General features: G+C 37.5%; 1 protein-coding gene across 3 annotated transcripts in view; it reads right to left on the bottom strand.

Annotated features, from left to right (window-relative positions):
- Window positions 1-7,812: 7,812 nt before the first annotated feature.
- Window positions 7,813-24,354, bottom strand: part of EBAG9 (estrogen receptor binding site associated antigen 9) — a 31,439-nt gene continuing 14,897 nt past the window's right edge. For all 3 annotated transcript variants that reach the window (XM_059995072.1, XM_059995074.1, XM_059995073.1), the window contains 3 exons: window positions 22,764-22,871; window positions 12,140-12,231; window positions 7,813-8,345 (listed from right to left, as the gene is read on the bottom strand). In XM_059995072.1, the coding sequence (XP_059851055.1) occupies window positions 8,225-8,345; window positions 12,140-12,231; window positions 22,764-22,871 (321 nt within the window). In that variant the 3' untranslated portion in view covers window positions 7,813-8,224. The remainder of the gene's footprint in view (window positions 8,346-12,139; window positions 12,232-22,763; window positions 22,872-24,354) is intronic.

The raw sequence follows: 24,354 nt of genomic DNA, 5'->3' as shown, positions 1-24,354 counted from the left end.
TTCTAGTGAATGCTGTTAAAGGCAGGCGTCAGAGCTTTCCTCCTCATGGCCCTAGAGTTCCTCCCATGGTAATCTTATCTGGCCCACCTTCAGAGATATTTTCACCCTTGTTCCTTCAAAGTAGCATTTCTGATCAAAGCTATTTGAATAACTGAAAAATTAAATTTTTGCTAGACTGTAGCTTTAATGGACTGGAATATGAAAACTATTAACAACTGCAATATTTCTCTAATTTGATGGTGCAGTAAGAAAGATCCTTTCTCTCCTTCCTTGCAATCAGATAGCTCACAGGGTTTGAAACGGTTTGCCAGCCTCACTTTCTACAGTAAACAATAGGTGCTGGCATTTTAAACTGACCTTTAATTCTTCTGAACCAGCGCATTATTTCTGGCTTGTATGGAGAAAATGAAAAACTTGAAAGCAGTCTTAATAATTTTCACACTGAAAGCAGTGCATGGAAAAAAGTTTTAAAGATGATCACCCAGGTACCACGTTACTCCACAAGGGCTCCTTCGAATCAAGACAGATAGGCAACTAAAGAGGCCTGGATGCACTGCAGAGCTTCAAAAAGGAATCAAAATCACTTGTGTGCTTTAAACTTAAATAGGGCACACTTCATATCTCTATTCTTATGCACAGCTTACTTTATTGACCACTACAATAAAATACCGAGTAAAAAATTTTTTTTTCATTTATTTCAAGGGCCAGTATATCTAATGATGATGTCACTTTTCTCCATAAAATAGGTAACGACTCTTTTTACCCAGGAATAGTCAACAGGTTTGGAAACTGCATTGCTGTATAAATTAAGGATTCAAATTAAGGTCTGAATATTTTAACAAATGAAACCAATTACCAGAAGATATTAATATCTTATAATGAGCCAAAATTGACCCAAGAATAAGAAACCATAGCAATTTCTCTCAACACACCACCAACTCAGACTATGTCCTTTGAGTTCCCGTTCACGGGGATGATTTTTTTTGTGCCAATCACTCTCTGAACCAGATCCTGAAGACACGTGTTAGGAAGATACCCGGACAAGGTCAGGGACACAATTTGTAGCAGGAAGGTCTCTGGGTGTAGTACTGGTCTGCACATGTATGAAACTGTGACCTTGGCCTCATTTGAAATGTGACCCAATCAAGTGAGCTAATTGGCCTATGCAAATGTGTGAATATAAACCACACTTCATTTTGCCTTGATTATAACATCTGACCCGAGTAACCTGGAAATACATAATTATATGGCATTGACATTCAACCACAGTTGTTATTTATATGAAAATAAAAGCCAAGCTAATTTCTTTCATGTTTATTAAATAAATTCTTAGAAACACATTATCTACTATCATTTGTAACATCACTGAGCTCTTTAAGAACCAGAGAGGAATGACTAAAAGCTCACTCTTTGGCAGCTCGTAGTTTCATCAAGTGAAGATAGGCCTTCATAGTCCATTTAGAATGCTGATTAAACACTAATATAGCTGCTCTCAAAGCTTGCTATTTTCCTTTCCATTAAGTTGGCACACAATTGTGCTTCTAAGCTTTGGTTTCCTTACATGTCAAGTGGGGATAATGTCCACCTCAACGGATGTGAGGAGTCACTGATAGTTAAAATTCTCTGATGGTGCCGAGCCACGGAGTCAATGTTGATTCTCTTTCTTATTAAACTTGCAGTTCAACTTAAAGGTGTGTAAAAATTTTGTAAGATCAGTCAACTTCTCCCACTCTCCTCAGGGAAGGGGCTGCAACATCTGTGTGTGGTGAGAGGTGGGAGGTGTGCACAGGATCCCATGAGAAAGTGCATGCAGGGGCTCATAAGGAAGTGTGTGCAGGGGCTCACAACTACCGTTGTTGAGCACTTATATATGTTGCCAGGCACTATAATGAACACTCAGTCTCAGTTAACCCTTAAAACCACCACCACCATTCAAAAGATTTGCAATCACAGGCGATTTGTTTAATATTGCCCCATCTCTGCAGCAGCTGGAGAACTCTGAGAAGCTCTCAAAATTGATGTGATCAGAGCAGTATATAGGCAAGGTCCCTGCAAAAATAGCCATGGAAGTTCCCTGAAGGGAAAGGCTGAGATTGTCTTGGGTGGTCAAAGACTTCTAGTGAGTTTCTCTGTAACACTCCTGATTGTGGATTAGCAGTTGCAACAGCAGTTATGCAAGGGTAGAAATCTGTCGTATGGGGTGGAGGATGAGGGGTCTTCTAGAATAGTGTCTCTTTCCAGCTTAGGAGATTGAGGCTTCTGGTGAAAAAGCATATTAACTACTCTCAAAACTTACTCTAGTTACTGAGCAGTCCAATGGCCACAACTAAGGGACACTGAAAATAAAAGATAGCAAGCAAAGTAGGGACTTCCCTGGTGGCGCAGTGGTTAAGAATCTGCCTGCCAGTGCATGGGACACGGGTTTGAGCCTGGTCCGGGAAGATCCCACATGCCGCGGAGCAACTAAGCCTGTGTGCCACAACTACTGAGCCTGCGCTCTAGAGCCCACGAGCCACAACTACTGAAGCCCATGAGCCTAGAGCCCGTGCTCCGCAACAAGAGAAGCCACGGCAATGAGAAGCCTACGCACAGCAACGAAGACCCAACACAGCCAAAAATAAAATAAATGAATACACAAATTTAAGGAAAAAAAAAAAAAAGAAAGCAAAGTAAAAGAGGGACTTCCCTGGAGGTCCAGTGGGTAAGACTCCATGCTCCCAATGCAGGGGGCCCGGGTTCGATCCCTGGTCACGGAACTAGATCTCTCATGCATGCTGCAACTGAAGTCCATATGCCACAACTAAGAAGTCCGCATGCCGAAACTAAAGATCCCACAGGCTGCAAGGAAGATTCTGCGTGCCACAACCAGGACCTGGAACAGCCAAAATAAAACATAAATAAATAATAATTTTTAAAAAAGAAAGCAAAGTGAAAGAAAGTTACTAGCTGTTGATGTAACCTTGAAACAGCCTTGGTTGTATTAAAGAAAATGGAAGTAAATTACACAAAGAAAAAAAAAGCTGTCTTTGATATCAGGAGAGAACAACTTAAATTTTAAAAATCTGCATAATGGGAAAAACAAGTTGATTAAGTTATTAGCTACTAAAATGAGCTCTTAATGGATCCACCATCTTCTTCAGCCCTCCATTCACCTGTAAGAGAGGGGAGAAGCTCCTTCGCCTGCAGCCATCTGCAGGCCCTAGAGCACCCCAACCTCCCAATTTGACTTCAGCCGGAAGCACCCACCTTGGTAACTGCTGTATTCGCCGACACACTTATGAAAGATTTCCTCTGAACAAGGGGCTAAGGAGTGTGAAAATCATTTCAGTAGGTTATCTCAAAGCTGAGCTACAAAGGATTGAGGAAAATGTAAATGTTAGCTCTGTGGCCCAGAGCATGCCTTTAGTAAATACGTCATCCAGATGAGCACAATAAAGCAAATACTGCAACAAACTAAGTCACAGGAATGCTTTGGTTTCCCAGTGCATAGAAAAGTTACGTTTATACTATACTGTAGTCCATTAAGTGTGCAATAGCATTATGTCAAAAAAGTGTACATACCTCAACTTAAAAATTCTTTATTGCTAAATATGCTAACCATCATCTGAGCCTTCAGTGAGTCATAATCTTTTTCTGGTGGAGGGTCTTGCCTCCATGTTGATGGCTGCTGACTGATTAGGTTGGTGGTTGCTAAAGGCTGGGGTGGCTGTGAAAATTTCTTAAAGATAACAATGAAATTTGATGCACTGATTGACTCTTCCTTTCTAGGAATTATTTCTCTGTAGCATGCAGCGCTGTTTGATAGCATTTCACCCACAGTAGAACTTTTCTCAAAATTGGAGTCCCTCCTCCCAAACCCTGGTGCTGCTTTATCAATTAAGTGTATGTGATATTCTACATCCTCTGCTGCCACTTCAACAACCTTCACAGCATCTTCACCAGGAGCAGATTCCATCTCAAGAAACCACTTTCTTTGGCTCTTCCGTAAGAAGTAACTCCAGATCCATTTAGCTTTATCATGAGATTGCAGCAATTCAGTCACATCTTCAGGCTCCACTTCTAATTCTAGTTCTCTTGCTATTTCCACATCTGCAGTGACTTCCTCCACTGAAGTCTTGAACCCCTTAAAGTCATCCACGAGGGTTTTAAGCAACGTCTCCCAAATGCTTTTATGTTGATATTTTGACCTTTCCCCATGAATCATGAATGCTCCTAATGGCATCTAGAATGGTGAATCCTTTCCATACGGTTTTTAATTGACTTTGCCCAGATCCACCCGAGGAATAACTATCAATGGCAGCTATGGCCTTACAAAATGTATTTCTTAAATAATAAGACTTGAAAATCGAAATGACTCCCTGATGCATGAGCTGCAGAATGGATGCTGTGTTAGCAGGCTAGAAAACAATATGACTCTCATTGTACATCTCCATCAGAGCTGGAGCATTGTCCATAAGCAGGAATATTTTGAAAGGAATCTTTTTTTTTTTTTTTTTTGAGCAGTAGGTCTCAACAGTTGGCTTAAAATATTCAGTAAACCATATTGTAAACCGACGTGCTGTTATCAATGCTTTGTTGTTCCATTTGTAGAGCACAGGCAGAGTAGATTTAGCGTAATTCTTGAAGATCCGAGGATTTGGGGAATGGTAAATAAGCATTGGCTTCAACTTAAAGTCACCAGCTGCATTAGCCCCTAACGAGAGAGTCAGCCTGTCTCTTGAAGATTTGAAGCCAGGCATTGATTTCTCTCTAAATACAAAAGTCCTAGATGGCAACTTCTTCCCATGTAAACCTGTTTCACCTACATTGAAAATCTGTTGTTTACTGCAGCCATCTTCATGAATAATCTTAGCTAGATCTTCTGGATGACATTCTGCAACTTCTACATTAGCACTTGCTGCCTAACCTTGCACATTTGTTAGGGAAATAACTTCTTCCTTAAACCTCATGGACAAATCTCTGCTAGCTTCAAACTTTTCTTCTGCCTCACCTCTCAGCCCTCACAGAATTGAAGAGAGTTAGGGCCTCGCTCTGGATAAGGCTTCTGGATTAAAGGAATGTTGTGGGTAGTTTGATCTTCTATCCAGACCACTAAAACTTTCTCCATGTTAGCAATAAAGCTTTCTTATCTGTATGTTCCCTGGAGTAGCACTTTAAATTTCCTTCAAGAACTTTTCCTTTACATTCACAACTTGGCTGTTCGGCACAAGAGGCCTAGTTTGGGCCTATCTCAACTTTCACCATGCATTCCTCACGACTTAATCATTTCTAGCTTTTTGATTTAAAGTAAGAGATGTATGACTCTTCCTTTCTTTTGAACACTTAGAGGCCATCGTAGGGTTTTAAATTTGCCTAGTTTCAATATTGCTGTGTCTCAGGGGATAGGGAGGTGGGAGGAGAGGGACAAAGATGGGGGAAGGGCTAGTTGGTGAAGCAGGCAGAACACATACAACATTTATCAATTAAGTTCACTGTCGTATCTTATATGGGTATGGTTCACACCCCAAAAACAATAGTAAATTAAAAATCACTGATCACCATAACAAATACAATAATGAAAAAGTTTGAAATACTGTGAAAATACCAAAATGTAAAGAAGTGAGCAAAGGCTGTTGGAAAATTGGTGCTGATAAACTTGCTCGACACAGGGTTGCCACAAACCTTCAATTTGTTAAAAATACAGTATCTGCAAAGCACAACAAAACAAAGTGCAATAAAACAAGGTATACGTACCTGTATTGACAAAGTTTAGGCTTTTTGGAACATTGGCCGTGGTTAAATTTATACTCTAGTGGTAAGCTTGTAGAGTGGTGTTGAAGATCAATCCAGATGCCAGTTTCTAGAGCTACCACCTTCTTCCCAACCACCAGTCTTCATCCAGGAACAGTCACTGCCCTGGCCTGAGGCGAGTACATGTTGAAACTGAGGAATTCAGATGCTGAATATTGACTCAGTTAAAGATGCTACTAAAAAAGAGCCAGGATTCAATTAGAGGATATCCCTAGCTAAAGCTTAATAAAAGGAGATGGCTAGAAACCATGAAATATATATATAAAAAACACAGAATAAGTTTCACATGTTTTTGATTATTTGTTATCTCAGTACATGAAATGCACAATTCAGATGATGGGTAGCACTTCACTAATTCTGTCTATGCCTATCCATATTTCTTTTTCACTTCTACTAATAAGCTTCTAAAACTGATAATCCTTTGCTAAAATTAAGAAACCATAAATTTAGAAGCTAAAGGAGCCAGTTTGCTACTAAAGGATTTATCATATGTATTTAACTCCATGACTTCTTTTGGAACAATATACCCAATTTAATACAGGAGTTTAGTTTACATACCAACAGAGGTCAAAAAATTCAAGAATTCGTATCTATTCTTTCCATGAGAAAAATCTCTTTCTTCCTAATTAATCTATACAGACTATAATTTCTACCCAGTCTTTATTTCTAAATAAACAAAAATAAAAAACCAAACAAAAAACAAAATCTCACACATGAAAATCATGACCAAAGCAGACTTCAATAACTATGGGGGAAAAAAAAGAAAAAAAAACTATGGGGGAAAAACAGTAAGACTGATTGTACTAAAGGAGAAATTATCCTTTCGAACCCCCAATTTAGAGAAAACATGTAGCATTCCTAAAATAACTAAAATAAATACAAATGACATAAGATAATTCATTTTTTATTAAAAATTTGAGTCTAATTCTATTTAATTGGGAGTTTACTGGCAAAAACTCTCTAATAAACATAACTGAAAATATAGCTTGGGGCTATAACAGGAAGTTTTTTTATCAAAGTTAAATTTCAACCGATTCCACTTTGCTGTACACCTAAAACTAACACACTGTAAATCAACTGTACTCCAATAAAAATTTTTTAAAAATAAAAAATAAATTGCATTTAGTCTGGAAGCTTAGGGGTAAGAACTTAGCTCGTTGTATAGTTTGTGATTTTACCATGAAATATCACTTTAATTCAAATAAATTAGCAGTATTTGGCCTGTAGAGTATTTACGACATTTTCAAACTCCACAAAATGTTCATTTGGGCAACAGCTTTTAAGAAAGTAAAAATATTAAATTCTAAAGCCATAGAAGGTCAGGCTGGATGTATTTTAATTGTGGAGACAAAATTAATGAGATTTTAAACTATCAAATCTACATTTTTCCCTATGAACACAGTCTATATCTATTTCCTGAAAACTATTTTGGAGCTAGTCAACATCTGAAAATAGAAGTATTATTATTCCTATCTTGTTTTAATAAATCAATAATGTTACCTTAGTCAACAACATAGGTAACCTGTATTATGTCAGATATATAAAACTGACACAGAAATTATCTAAAAGCTTTGAAATAGTAAAACTGAAGGCTATATGCATTTGTAAATTAATACCTTTTGGTGGGGAGGAACTAAGGTACTTAAAGATACCATAACATCTGAAAATCTACAATGACAGGGAAAAACTACTAATACTAGCTTTTAAAACTCACAAGTTATAATAATGTAAAACAAATTTGCCATTTTAACTGATTTTCAGTATGTTTATACATGTAATATAAATGACAGATATGTATAACAACACCATCTAAAAGAAAACAATGATGTACAAAATGTTTGTACTAAATAAAATTATTGCATTTAATGTCATTTTCTTGAAAACTGAAATTACCAGATCCCTAATGAATACCAGTTCAAGTTAAAGGAAATGTGTGCCAGTACCAGCTTCTGACAACAAAAATAAGAAGTTAAAGCTCTGCAAGTCTGTCTGATTTAGGTCAGGTAATCATGGAAACAAAAGAATATTTAAAATTATTTATTTTATCATTATGCACATTGAAGGAAAGCATTATAGACAGCAGAGTTCTTTCCCACCATAAAATTTACACCCATTTAATTAGCTAGAAACACTAGCTTGAAGAGGTACTGATATATTCCATTTGTAATAATTTATCTACAGCAAACAATTGTCTTACAGTTGGAACATGTTGAAGAAAATATTGTCTCACAAGTCTTTTGTGTTCTTCGAGTCTCAATCACCAAGAGTTCAAGGGACTTTGAGAGAATCCTGGTGTCCTGTATGGCCTGATGAATGCATCAAAATCAAGCAGAGTATTTGTATTCTGGAAATACTCTTAGCTCCATACAAATGTTGCTTGGGCTGTGGAGCTCATATTTCTCCCACTGGCACTATGCATCTGAAGGACATTTTGCTATGAAAGTTTCACACCAATTTTGTTTTGTTCCTTCTTCATTAGCCGCTGTGCTTCCTTTTCCATTTTCTTCCTTTGTTGTTCTGCTGCTCTCTTTTCTCTGTCTGCTATCTTCTGCTGCCTGAAAAGAAACATATTTGTATTTTTACTTTTAGAAAACACTACACAGGTAAAATGGCGAATAAATTCTAGAAAGAAACAGCACTGCCCTTTTATTATCATCAAATTTAAGTTTAAAAAGTCTTCATTCTTCTCACTGCTTTGAAATTTCAAAGATTTTCAAAAACAGTATATACTTTTTTAATCTTTAGAACATGACTTACAAAATAAAAAAGGTATTATCTCTGGTTTAAAAATAAGTAAAATGGGGGCTTCCCTGGTGGCGCAGTGGTTGAGAGTCCGCCTGCCGATGCAGGGGACACGGGTTCGTGCCCCCGTCCGGGAAGATCCCACATGCCGCGGAGCGGCTGGGCCCGTGAGCCATGGCTGCTGAGCCTGCGCGTCCGGAGCCTGTGCTCCGCAACAGGAGAGGCCACAACATGAGAGGCCCGCGTATCGCCAAAAAAAAAAAAAAAAAAAAGTAAAATGGGGCATTCAGGTTAAGTGAAATGTCCAAAATCATAAGATTAAGGTTAAGAACCCGCATCTCCTGATCCCTCTTCTTCAGATTATTTTCACTAAAACACTACTTCCATTGGACCACACCTTCTTTTTGGTACCATTCAGAAAAGCCTGATATTTAGGATTAAATATTCTGTTATTATAATAGTTAAAAATAGTCAGCTAAAGGATGTCAAGAACACAGATGTACAGAGCACAAAGCAAAGAGAAAATGGAAACCTAAGACATGACTTCCAACTAGAAGCTAGAAATCTATTTAAAGATTTGAATAGCTCTACTAATGAAGGGGCAGAATGGTGGGTATTTACTAATTACACATTATGAAATACCTTCCCCCCAGTCCCTCCCTAACTCCACTGATCTAGAATCACTAAACCCCTCTATATTTACTGATTTTTTTTAATTGAAGTAGAGTTGATTTACAATGTTCTGTTAATTTCCACTGTATGGTAAAGTGATTCATTTATGCATATATATACATTTTAAAAAATATTCTTTTCAATTATGGTTTATCACAGGATATTGAATATAGTCTGTATACTATACAGTCGGACTTTGTCATTTATCCGTTCTATATATGGTAGTTTGCATCTGCTAACCTCCAAGTCTCAATCCACCCCCACCCCCGCCCGGCAACCACAAGTCTGTTCTCTATGTCTGTGAGTCTGTTTCTGTTTCATAGATAGGTTCATTTGTGTCATATTTTAGATTCCACATCTAAGTGCTCTATCTTATTGATCTGTATGGGAAGTGGGAGTAGGAGTGTGGTGATGAAATAGGAGAAAGAAGAACAGAAGTTGGTCCTGGGTCTGAAGGTTTAGGATATGAGAAAGTAAGTCAAGAAGCACACAAGGCTGAGGAAGGAAGCTGTAGGGCACAGCTGGGCAGCAGATAGGCAACACTGGATTATATAGAGAAAAATCTAGTGTGGATTACCCATACATGGGACAGCTCAAAGCTGGCTATAGTGAGTGAAATGTATATACACTTCTCAATCATACTTACAAATGGGAGTAAGCAGAGGTATGGATGACCAAAATTCAAGAAAGTAGAGAGCCTTAGTTTGGGCAACATTTTGACCGTCACCATCAATTAACTAAAATTTCAAAAGAATAGTTTTAAAAAATCTACTTTTCACTAGCTCTGCTCACTTTCAAGCAAAACTGATACCTGCACTAAAAACATCAAAATGTCTGTGGCAAAAAAAGAAAGAGAAAAAGAATTAAAAAGGGCTGGCTAGGTTACAAACATAAGATAATCGAGCTTTGACCTAGTTACTAGCTGATATATAAACATCAACAATTAATATTTCTGGTACAAGAGGCAACTTAGACATTAATGCAGACAAAATATATTTTTCCTGTCCAGATACATGTCTGGAATCACTAAGGTACCAGAATCTTTTTCCTTAATGATACTGATCATGGTACTGGCAGTATTTAAAGTGGCAATGGGGAAGAGGCTAGGTTAGAGGCTGTGGATTATGGATACACTTTTAAAATTCTCTGTGTTATCCTGAGGGCGGTAACAACATATGGAAGTGTTTTTGGCTCTACTTATGGAACCTGAAGCAAGAAACATGTCTATTACTGACTAATAGGATCCCTCTCCCAAGCTGTCATATCAAAAGCACTAAGTTTGAGTTTTTTGGTTTTGTTTTGTTCAGGGTGCAAGAAGATAGGGTGAAAAAGAAAAGGTTTTTGTACAGTGAATGTTCAGCTACTTGTGAACTCATAAACTCTACAGTGTTGGCATTAAGATTACTGGATTCAAAATGAATAGCTCCTTCCTTTATTATCCTTGTGGTTGATGACACCAATCATCACTAGAATCCCCAAAATGTTCTAAAATACCCAGACTTCTGTATCTATGATTTATCCAAAAGAAACAGAATAAAAAATAAAAAATGAAAAAATAAGTGACACCTTTTTTGAAATCCATGCAACATAAATGTTTACAATTTTAAAACTATTTCCTTTATATTGAATAATTATCAAGCAGGAACTAAATATTTTAAACTCTCACAAATTTACTAATGTGACCCCTTCCTGTTTAAAAAAAAAAATGCTGAAAACAGTAAGGACAAGATCAAAAAGAGGTCAGCCTTAACTCCCAGTTATTTAACTACACCCTCTGCTGGTTGTTCAAGGTAATTATAATTTATTGGTAAAGAGAGGAAAGGACAACACAAAAATGAAATCAGTTGTTTCGTTAAGATAGTCAAATAAAGAGTAATTCATTTTTTTTTTTTTTTTTTTTTCCGATACGCGGGCCTAACTGTTGTGGCCTCTCCCGTGGCGGAGCACAGACTCCGGACGCGCAGGCTCAGCGGCCATGGCTCACGGGCCTAGCCCCTCCGCGGCATGTGGGATCTTCCCGGACCGGGGCACGAACCCGCGTCCCCTGCATCGGCAGGCGGACTCTCAACCACTGCGCCACCAGGGAAGCCCAAGAGTAATTCATTTTCTATCCCAATTATAAAAGCCATATTTGAAAAAAACACATTGCTATATTTTACTTTATCATCTTGAAAAATGCAAAAGTAATTTAGATACATCTACATATCTGAGTTTTCATCAGTGATGAGTCACAGACTCTCTCAAGGTAAATTTTCTTTTTGACCTAATGTGGTAGTAGCAAGAATTAAGTTACTGCTCACAAAAACAAAAAAATAAGAACATAACCAACAAAAACAAAGTTGAAAACCTCCAGAATAATATTTTCTGTAGAGCAGGCAGTAAGTATATGACTTATCTTATCTACCTCAGGGCTTTCAAGTACATAAATTGAAGTACACATACAAATGTAGAGTACAATACAAGTTATTTTCAAATAGCAGTGCTATTCACTGCTCTATTCAAATGAGCAGTGCTGGCACTATGCCAGACCATGGGGAAACAAAACTAAAGGTATAACTTCTGACCTAAAGAACATACATTGTTGTGACTCACATTTCACGGCAGGACATTTCAAGAGATAAATATATTTTATAGGGAATGAAGTATAAAGCATATAGTTCAATATCGTGTATATATGTAAAAGGTTTCATTCTCCATTAATAAATTATTCTTTTGTATCTATATTGCTTTAAATTGTTGGTTTCTGTGAGGTTTTAATCATATAAAATAGCATATGTAGTCTGAAATACAAAAAAAACTATCCCATATTATCAAGGTTCAAATGAGAATGACGAAAAATACAACATTTGGCAGAATAAGCTTTCTTGACCTTAAATGCGACATGAACAAAACCAGTTCTTCTACGCGGGCTGCAGTGTAAATATTACTCAAATACCTCAGAACTTCTTCGGCTTGCCAGGCCGCATCTTCTTCTTCTTCCCATGCATTGGTATTTTCCTGCCAGGTATCCAAGTCACCTAATTCAGGCTACAATAAAACAAAACAAAGCAAAATTACAATGGTCAAGAGCCATCCTTTTTCCACTCAGTGGTCAAGACAGTATTTTTGTTTAAAAGAATTTATTATTTATTTATTTATTTATTTATTTATTTTTTGGCTGTGTTGGGTCTTCATTGCTGTGCGCGCGGCTTTCTTAGTTGCAGTGAGCGGGGACCACTCATTGTTGCGATGCGTGGGCTTCTCATTGTGGTGACTTCTCCTGTTGCGAAGCACGGGCTCTAGGTGCGTGGGCTTCAGTAGTTGTTGCTCGCGGGCTCTACAGCACAGGCTCAGCAGTTGTGGTGCACGGGCTTAGCTGCTCTGTGGCATGTGAGATTTTCCCGGACCAGGGCTCGAACCCATGTGCCCTGCATTGGGAGGCGGATTCCTAACCACTGCGCAACCAGGGAAGCCCAAGAAGAGTATCTTTTAAAGCATAACTCAGACCTTGTCATTGCCCTGTATCTTCTCCACTTTCTTAACACATCCTATATAGGCTCAAATGACTGCCCCTGGTTTGCCTGGAACTGAGGGATTTCCTGAGACGCATGACCTTCCATACTCAACAGTCCTGGAAAGTCCAGGTTTCTTCCTATTTTATGTTTTAAACGATACTCCTTTTATATTAACTTTTCTTTTTTTGCCTACTTTAGTTTGGAATAGACAAGAATAGAACATTTGTTCTCTCTGTTATCTCTCTTTTCAATAAGAAGAAGGAGTGGGGGGTGGAGGAAAGAGAAGAGACAGACTGATCCCAGGCTGGATTAGAGATGCTTGACTGGACTACTCTGTGTTGGGGAGATGAACTGGAAGAACCAACGTCTCCAAACTAGCATAGTCATCTCCATTTAAGCACAAGTAATTTTCTAGATTTTTCAGTGGCAGTTACTGTCTGGGTCCCAGGGAAAAATGACAAGTCAGGCAAAATTTACTATTTATTGGAGTACTTCTATATCGTGCTTCCTTTTGCCTGTCTTACTTGATACCATCAGGCTGGCCACACTACCTTCTACTATTCCCCAGGCCAGACCTCTAAACGTTCACTTTTTCCTTCCACAAACAATGAAAATGCTCATTCTAGAATGTTTAGTTGGTGGGGAAATAATTACATGCATAAAATAACTGGCACCAAGCTGTGAACAGATTTATTATATTCTCTTTTGAGCACTTAGACCTAAAACCGAAATAAAAAGTGTTGAATTTTCTGCTCTTAACCATAAATGAGATACAATCCACTGTTAAAAAATTTTTTTAAAAAATTTCTGATTGTATGTTTAATGTAAATTTCTAAAAGTAAACTGGCTAAATCAAAGAAAAGGATTTTCAAAGTCACTGAATGACTCTCTTGAAAAGTTATACCAACTTATTCTCCTGACAGCAGTAGGTGGAAGTCTTGTTTCCTTGCATTTTTGTCAATACGAGTAGGTAACTGCCTTCTTTTCTATCTTTGCTAATATGTTAAGATTTTAAATGGTGTCTTGTTAATTTACTTTGAATTTCTTTGAGAACTAATAAGATCAAACTTTTCTTCATGTTATCAGGTATGTCTATTTCTTATTTGTAAATTTATCCATTTTTCCACTGAGGTGTTTGACTTTTAGTGTATAAAACATTTAGATACAAAAAAGGTGAAATGACTATGACCATAAAAAAAAGAGTAACTGATCCTTTAGTAGAGATGGTCTTCGAAGTAAAGAAGAAGTTTTAATTAACAGATTTGCTACATTAAAAACTAAATACATCTGCCCATTAAAAACATCCAAACTAAATTATAAAGCCGATAATAAAGTGAAAATTGTAAACGATGACAGAAAAGAGTTAATATCCTTAGTATAAAAAGAGCTATCACAGAATTAGGAATTCTGTGGATTCCTAATCCACAGAAACTATGAGATAAAAAAAATATTTATTGTTGTTCAAGCCACTAAGTGTGGGGTTGTTATACAACAATGGATAACTAATGTAATCAAGCAGTCAATAATTACTAATCAATAATTAATCAATCAAAACATACTTAAAAGCTAGGGTCTGGGGAGGGGTCTGGACAGTGGTGTGTTTTAAAAAGTTCAAAGGGACAATCATCGACAAGAAGACACTGGAACTCACCAAAAAAGATACCCCACATCCAAAGACAAAGGAGAAGTCACAATGAGACGGTAGGAGGGGCGCAATCACAGTAAAATCAAATCCCGTAACTGCTGGGTGGGTGACTCACAGACTGAAGAACACTTATACCACAGAAGTCCACCCACTGGAGTGAAGGTTCTGAGCCCCACGTCAGGCTTCCCAACCTGGGGGCCCGGCAATGGGAGAAGGAACTCCTAGAGAATCAGACTTTGAAGACTAGTGGGATCTGATTGCAGGACTTTGACAGGACTGGGGGAAACAGAGACTGCACTCTAGGAGGGCACACACAAAGTAGTGTGTGCATCGGGACACAGGGGAAGGAGCAGTGAACCCAGGGGAGACTGAACCAGACCTACCTGCTAGTGTTGGAGGGTCTCCTGCAGAGGTGGCGGGAGGCTGTGTGTCACCGTGGGGACAAGGACACTGGCAGCAGAAGTTCTGGGAAGTACTCCTTGGCGTGAACCCTCCAAGAGTCTGTCATTAGCTCCACCAAAGAGCCCAGGTAGGCTCCAGTGTTGGGTTGCCTCAGGCCAAAAAACCAACAGGGAGGGAACCCAGCCACACCCTTCAACAGTCAAGTGGATTAAAGTTTTACTGAGCTCTGCCCACCAGAGCAACAGTCAGCTCTACCCACCACCAGTCCCTCCCATCAAAAAACTTACACAAGCCTCTTAGATAGCCTCATCCACCAGAGGGCAGACAGCAGAAGCAAGAAGAACTACAATCCTGCAGCCTGTGGAACAAAAACACATTCACAGAAAGAGACAAGATGAAAAGGCAGAGGGCTATGTACCAGATGAAGGAACAAGATAAACCCCCAGAAAAATGACTAAATGAAGTGGAGATAGGCAACCTTCCAGAAAAAGGATTCAGAATAATGATAGTGAAGATGATCCAGGACCTCGGAAAAAGAATGGAGGCAAAGATCGAGAAGGTGCAAGAAATGTTTAACAAAGACCTAGAAGAATTAAAGAACAAACAAACAGAGATGAACAATACAATAACTGAAATGAAAACTACACTAGAAGGAATCAATAGCAGAATAACTGAGGCAGAAGAACCGATAAGTGACCTGGAAGACAGAATGATGGAATTCACTGCTGTGGAACAGAATAAAGAAAAGAGAATGAAAAGAGATGATGACAGCCTAAGAGACCTCTGGGACAACATTAAACGCAACAACATTCGCATTATAGGGTTCCCAGAAGGAGAAGAGAGAGAGAAAGGACCAAAGAAAATATTTGAAGAGATTATAGTCGAAAACTTCCCTAACATGGGAAAGGAAATAGACACCCAAGTCCAGGAAGCGCAGAGAGTCCCATACAGGATAAACCAAAGGAGAAGCACACCAAGACACATAGTAAGCAAATTGGCAAAAATTAAAGACAAAGAAAAATTATTGCAAGCAGCAAGGGAAAAATGACAAAATAACCTACAAGGGAACTCCCATAAGGTTAACAGCTGATTTCTCAGCAGAAACTCTACAAGCCAGAAGACCGTGGCATGATATACTTAAAGTGATGAAAGGGAAGAACCTACAACCAAGATTACTCTACCTGGCAAGGATCTCATTCAGATTCGATGGAGAAATCAAAAGCTTTACAGACAAGCAAAAGCTAAGAGAATTCAGCACCACCAAACCAGCACTACAACAAATGCTAAAGAAACTTCTCTAACTGGGAAACACAAGAGAAAAAAAGGACCTACAAAAACAAACCCAAAACAGTTAAGAAAATGGTCATAGGAACATACATATCGATAATTACCTTAAATGTGAATGGATTAAATGCTCCAACCAAAAGACACAGGCTTGCTGAATGGATACAAAAACAAGACCCATCTATATTTTGTCTACAAGAGACCCACTTCAGACCTAGGGACACATACAGACTGAAAGTGAGGGGATGGAAAAAGATATTCCATGCAAATGGAAATCAAAAGAAAGCTGGAGTAACAATACTCATATCAGATAAAATAGACATTAAAATAAAGGATGTTACAAGAGACAAGGAAGAACACTACATAATGATCGAAGGATCAATCCAAGAAGAAGATATAACAATTATAAATATATATGCAGCCAACATAGGAGCACCTCAATATATAAGGCAACTGCTAACAGCTATTAAAGAGGAAATCGCCAGTAACACAATAATAGTGGGGGTCTTAAACACTTCACTTACACCAATGGACAGATCATCCAAAATGAAAATAAATAAGGAAACAGAAGCTTTAAATGACACAACAGACCAGATAGATTTAATTGATATTTATAGGACATTCCATCCAAAAATAGCAGATTACACTTTCTTCTCAAGTGCACACGGGATTCTCCAGGATAGATCACATCTTGGGTCACAAATCAAGCCTCAGAAAATTTAAGAAAATTGAAATCATATCAAGCATCTTTTCTGACCACAACACTATGAGATTAGAAATGAATTACAGGGGAAAAAATGTAAAAAAACGCAAACACATGGAGGCTAAACAATACGTTACTAAATAACCAAGAGGTCACTGAAGAAATCAAAGAGAAAATCAAAAAATACCTAGAGACAAATGACAATGAAAACACGACAATCCAAAACCTATGGGATGCAGCAAAAGCAGTTCTAAGAGGGAAGTTTATACCTATACAAGTCTACCTCAAGAAACAAGAAAAATCTCAAATAAACAATCTAACCTTACACCTAAAGGAACTAGAGAAAGAAGAACAAACAAAACCCAAAGTGAGCAGAAGGAAAGAAATCATAAAGATCGGAGCAGAAATAAATGAAATAGAAACAAAGAAAACAATAGCAAAGATCAATAAAACTAAAAGCTGATTCTTTGAGAAGATAAACAAAATTGATAAACCATTAGCCAGACTCATCAAGAAAAAGAGGGAGAGGACTCAAATCAATAAAATTAGAAATGAAAAAGGAGAAGTTACAACAGACACCACTGAAATACAAAGCATCCCAAGAGACTACTACAAGCAACTGTATGCCAATAAAATGGACAACCTGGAAGAAATGGACAAATTCTTAGAAAGGTATAACCTTCCAAGACTGAACCAGGAAGAAATAGAAAATACAAACAGACCAATCACAAGTAATGAAATGGAAACTGTGATTAAAAATCTTCCAACAGGGCTTCCCTGGTGGCACAGTGGTTGAGAGTCCGCCTGCCGATGCAGGGGACATGGGTTCATGCCCCAGCCCGGGAAGATCCCACAAGGCACAGAGTGGCTGGGCCCACGAGCCATGGCTGCTGAGCCTGCGCCTCCAGAGCCTGTGCTCTGCAATGGGAGAGGCCACAACAGTGAGAGGCCCGCGTGCCGCAAAAAAAAAAAAAAAAAGTCTTCCAACAAACAAAAGTCCAGGACCAGATGGCTTCACAAGTGAATTCTATCAAACATTTAGAGAAAATCTAACACCCATCTTTCTCAAACTCTTCCAAAAAATTGCAGAGGAAGGAACATTCCCAAACTCATTTTATGAGGCCACCATCATCACCCTGATACCAAAACCAGACAAAGGTACTAAAAAGAAAGAAAATTACAGACCAATATCACAGATGAATACAGATGCAAAAATCCTCAACAAAATACCAGCAAACAGAATCCAAGAACACATTAAAAGGATCATACACCATGATCAAGAGTGATTTATCCAAGGGATGTAAGGATTCTTCAATATACACAAAGCAATCAATGTGATACACCATATTAACAAACTGCAGAATAAAAACCATATGATCAACTCAATAGACGCAGAAAAAGCTTTTGACAAAATTCAACACCCATTTATGATTAAAACTCTCCAGAAAGTGGGTATAGAGGGAACCTACCTCAACATAATAAAGGCCATATACGACAAACCCACAGCAAACATCATTCTCAATGGTGAAAAACTGAAAGCATTTCCTCTAAGATCAGGAACAAGACAAGGATGCCCACTCTCACCACTATTATTCAACATAGTTTTGGAAGTCCTACCACGGCAATCAGAGAAGAAAAAGAAATAAAAGGAATACAAATTGGAAAAGAAGTAAAACTGTCACTGTTTGCAGATGACATGATAGTATACATGGAGAATCCTAAAAATGCCACCAGAAAACTACTAGAGCTAATCAATGAATCTGATAAAGTTGCAGGATACAAAATTAATGCACAGAAATCTCTTGCATTCCTATACACTAATGATGAAAAATCTGAAAGAGAAATTAAAGAAACACTCCCATTTACCATTGCAACAAAAAGAATAAAATACCTAGGAATAAACCTACCTAGGGAGACAAAAGACCTGTATGCAGAAAACTATAAGACACTGAGGAAAGAAATTAAAGATGATACCAACAGATGGAGAGATATACCATGTTCTTGGATTGGAAGAATCAATACTGTGAAAATGACTATACTACCCAATCTACAGATTCAATGCAAACTCAATCAAATTACCAATGGCATTTTTTACAGAACTAGAACAAAACATCTTAAAATTTGTATGGAGACACAAAAGATGCCGAATAGCTAAAGCAGTCTTGAGAGAAAAAAACGGAGCTGGAGGAATCAGACTCCCTGACTTCTGACTATACTACAAAACTACAGTAATCAAGACAATATGGTACTGGCACAAAAACAGAAACGTAGATCAATGGAACAAGATAGAAAGCCTAGAGATAAACCCAGGCACATATGGTCAACTAATCTTTTACAGAGGAGGCAAGGATATACAATGCAGAAAAGACAGTCTCTTCAATAAGTGGTGCTGGGAAAACTGGACAGCTACATGTAAAAGAATGAAATTAGAACACTCCCTAACACCATACACAAAAATAAACTGAAAATGGATTTGAGACCTAAATGTAAGACCAGACACTATAAAACTCTTAGAGGAAAACATAGGAAGAACACTCTTTGACATAAATCACAGCAAGATCTTTTTTGATCCACCTCCTAGAGTAATGGAAATAAAAACAAAAATAAACAAATGGGACCTAATGAAACTTCAAAGCTTTTGCACAGCAAAGGAAACCATAAACAACATGAAAGGATAACCTTCAAAATGGGAGAAAATATTTGCAAACGAATCAACGGACAAAGGATTAATCTCCAAGATATATAAACAGCTCATGTAGCTCAATATTAAAGAAACAAACAACCCAATCCAAAAATGGGCAGAAGACCTAAATAGACATTTCTCCAAAGAAGACATACAGATGCCCAAGAGGCACATGAAAAGCTGCTCAACCTCACTAATTATTTGAGAAATGCAAATCAAAACTACAATGAGGTATCACCTCACACTAGTTAGAATGGGCATCATCAGAAAATCTACAAACAACAAATGCTAGAGAGGATGTGGAGAAAAGGGAACCCTCTTGCACTGTTGGCGGGAATGTAAATTGATACAGCCACTATGGAGAACATTATGGAGGTTCCTTAAAAAACTAAAAATAGAATACCATATGATCCAGCAATCCCACTACTGGGCATATACCCAGAGAAAACCATAATTCAAAAAGACACATGCACCCCAATGTTCATTGCAGTACTATTTACAATAGCCAGGTCATGGAAGCAACCTAAATGCCCATCGACAGACGAATGGATAAAGAAGTAGTGGCACATATATACAATGGAATATTACTCAGCCATAAAAAGGAACAAAATTGAGTCATTTGTTGAGACGTGGATGGAACTAGAGACTGTCACACAGAGTGAAGTAAGTCAGAAAGAGAAAAACAAATATCGTATATTAATGCATGCATGTGGAACCTAGAAAAATGGTACAGATGAACCGGTTTGCAGGGCAGAAGTTGAGACACAGATGTAGAGAACAAACGTATGGACACCAAGGGGGGAAAGCCATGGGGGGCTGGGGATGGTGGTGTGCTGAATTGGGTGATTGTGATTGACATGTACACACTGATGTGTATAAAATTGGTGACTAATAAGAACCTGCTGCATAAAAAAATAAATAAAATTAAATTTAAAAATTTTTTTAAAAAAAGGGCTTCCATGGTGGCACAGTGGTTAAGAATCTGCCTGCCAACGCATGGGACACAGGTTCGTGCCCTGGTCCAGGAAGATCCCACATGCCGCGGAGCAACTAAGTCCGTGTACCACAACTACTGAACCTGCGCTCTAGAGCCCACAAGCCACAACTACTGAGCCCACTTGTCACAACTACTGAAGCGTCCGTGCTTAGAGCCTGTGCTCCGTAACAAGAGAAGCCACCGCAATGAGAAGCCTGCGCACCGCAACGAAGAGTAGCCCTCACTCACCATAACCAGAGAAAGCCTGCGCACAGCAACGAAGACCCAACACAGCCAAAAATAAATAAATTTATTAAAAACAAAAACTAATACTAAACTTTCTTTGGGTTATTTGTATGGAAATATATTAATATAAATGTTTCAGACATTACATGAAATTCCTAAAAATCTTATATGTACTGGTAGAATGTTATAAGTCATAATCCTAGTTATTACTTTAAAATGTATATCTCAGAAATAACTAAATTTCCTTGTCAACTGTATTATCATGAACTTTCATCAAAGCTTTAACCGTGGTCATTTTTAAGTCTTCTGTCATTTACAGACAGTTCTGGGTGTACTCTGATGCTTTTGCAAAACTGTTCCTATAAACGGGTTTCATCTTCAAGGAATTCATGGAAGAGACTGACAAGTACAGGCTTCTGGCAACTGACTATACTGCTGAACTGAATGAATAGGCATTTTCAGAACTCTAATGGAAAACTGATGAATTCATAAAAGTGCTAACAAAAGATCAAGATGAAAAAAAATTAATTACATGGGACTGAGTGAACTGATGAGGATGATTTTAATTTTTGTGACTATTTGAATAAAACAAAAAAACCCAAAAAACCAATATCTACTTACATAAGCAGATTGAACATTAAGCAAGATGCAAGAATTTAATATTTTTCTTCCCTAAATGCAAAGTAATGGTTTGTGTTTGAGATGTACACTTATTGGTAATCTGGCTATTGTTTTATATATTTAGTCACTGCTTTTTATATCGCAGTTCTAAGGAAAGCTTTTAGTCTAAAAAGTACTATATATATACTTTTGAGTACCTTCGACTTCCATTTCAGACTCCTCATATTCCAAATGTGAACTTGTCTTAATCAGTTGGAAAGAATGTAGAGATTTATGGAGCTAATTTAAGAAATAGAGCACTTCTACTGAGAAAAGAGTTTTCTCATATCAACACCAGATAAAAAAATGACTTAGTTTGATATAAGAATTTCAGTCATTTATAGGAGAGTTTCCACAATGATTTTTCCCTTTAATTTGTTTCAAATAAATTAAATGTGACATCTCTGTATCAACAAAAAAAAAAGAAAAAAAAAGTTCAAAGTTGATTCTGATAGCCTCCAAGGTTGAAAATCACAGCTATATACTTTCCTCACTACTTTTGTCCATAGAAGTGTTGTATTTAAGTCAAATCTATTTTAAGTTAAACCACACTTTAAATGTAAATATACTCTACTAGGGAAACAATTCATAACTTACTTAAAAATAACCTGCTATTAAGGTTAAATTTTAGTGGTAATCTCTTTAAAGGTCATATTTTTTTCACACACACACACACACACACACACACACACACACTGTATTTTATTTTTACAAGAGATAAATAAACTGACACCAAGCATTGCAAATGGATGACCACAACAAAAGCAACGACTGCAATTAACAAACACTCACACTCACACTATGTCACAATATTGACATTCAGTCCAGTAATCCTCCACTGTAACAGGTCCTTTACTTTACAGTGAAAATTGATTTGTATATCTTTTGCCTCTGAGTCCTTGTGGGATTTTTTAATTTTTATTCAAACAGAAAGTCACAAAAATTATAATCATCCTCATCAGTTCACTCAGTCCCATGTAATTTTTTTTTCCGTCTTGATCTTTTGTTAGCACTTTTATGAATTCATCAGTTTTCCATTAGCGTTCTGAAAATGCTTATTCATTCAGTTCAGCAGTATAGGCAGTTACCAGAAACCTGTACTTGTCAGAGTCTTTTCCATGAATTCCTTGAAGATGAAACCCTTTTATAGGAACATTTTTGCGAAAGCATCAGAGTACACCCAGAACTGTCTGTAAATGACAAAAGACTTAAAAATGTAAAGGTCATATTTTTCAATAACATTTTTGTCTCTATCTTTTATGTGTACAATGGACCCTGATCTTCATATCTGATATAATTTATAATCTCATAAAAGGACAGGATTGGTAACCTCTCTTGATCTGCTACACCTGTTTCAAAGTCATACAAATACAAATACTATGTTCAATTCATTTTAATTTTTTTCTTCTTTTAAGAAAATAGAAATGAAAAAAAAGCTCTTGCCTAGATACCATTAGCATACTTACAGATTGATGAATAAAAGGCATATCTTGTGTAGCTGCTAGTCTACTAGAGAAACCTGTGCTACCATCTGGGATGCCAAAATTTAATGGTTCTCTCTTCTTAATAATGATCTGAAAGATTAATCGAAAGAGAATTATAGGAACATTTTACACATCACTATATAAACACAGACAAATTAACTGACCAAAGCATTTTATAATTATTTAAAATATGTTCTACCTTTCTTCTTTTAAAATTTACAATGTAAAAAAAATTTTTTTACAGTCTATATAGAGCACCAAAATTCTTAGGCAATTGTCACACAAATCAGTTGCATACTAAGAAAAACTATATTTCACTTTTTTCTAAAACAATAAATTTTCCTCTTCCTCTTTCCTCTTTCCCTACTTTCCCTGGACCCCCCCAAAATATAATTAGGCATTTTTAGTCACTGTATTAAACAAGAACATGTATCATATCCTACCAGAAGTATAACCAGTTCTCTAAGCATGTGGGTATCTATGAATACATTAACTCTTTCAGGCCAGTAGTATTAGTTTTGTAGCTTAAAAGTATTTTCATTCTAACTAATTTATTTAGGTACTATTGCAATATACTGAGTTCCTATTAAGAGCCGCAAAATAGACTTTCAAAATAAAAGGTACTCATCTACTAAGAAATTCACTTAAAACTCCTTGAAAAATATACAACTTAATGCATTTGGACAACTCAACAAAAACAACTATGATTACAGCATGTAAATGTTATCAGCCTTGAAAATCTAAAAATAAATATACAGATGAAACTGGCTGGAAGGTAGAAGAGGGTGAAAAACCCTATTAGAGAATTGTGGAATAAAGAATGTCCTCATTTTATAAGTATATTGATAAAAAATATTTTCTATGCTTGATTGAACAATGGAACTTTAAGTATTTTTTTCTTTTGAAAACAGCAGGATGACTGATGAGGTAGACTGGAATAAAAACATTACCGTATTTGAAAAGGGGGTAAGAGGGTATGAAATAAACCCCCGTTTACCATAGTATGCAGTCAGTGGACAATATCTGTGATTGGTAAATCAAGACATAGCAATATAAGAATACTATATACAGATATGATGAAAAATGCTAGAAGCCCAAACAGAAAAAGTTATGGGTGGCTGCTTTTAGAAAGTAGAACTGGTATGAAGAATGATGGGGCAGAAGTCTATTGATTTTCTTTTTTTTTGTTTTGTTTTGTTTTGCGGTACGCGGGCCTCTCACCATTGTGGCCTCTCCTGTTGCGGAGCACAGGCTCCGCGGCCATGGCTCATGGGCCCAGCCACTCCGCGGCATATGGGATCTTCCCGGACCGGGGCACGAACTGTGTCCCCAGCGTTGGCAGGCGGACTCTCAACCACTGCGCCACCAGGGAAGCCCTATTGCTTTTCATTATAAGCTCTTCTATATTCTTTGATTTAAAAACAATTTTCAGGGACTTTCCTGGTGGCACAGTGCTTAGGAATCTGCCTGCCAATGCAGGGGACATGGGTTCGAGCCCTGGTCCAGGAAGATCCCACATGCCACAGAGCAACTAAGCCCGTGTGCCACAACTACTGAAGCCCGTGCGCCTAGA

This window comes from Delphinus delphis, chromosome 17 (genome assembly GCF_949987515.2).
Source record: "Delphinus delphis chromosome 17, mDelDel1.2, whole genome shotgun sequence".
NCBI lineage: Eukaryota > Metazoa > Chordata > Mammalia > Artiodactyla > Delphinidae > Delphinus > Delphinus delphis.
This window is presented reverse-complemented; position numbering and strand designations above follow the sequence as displayed.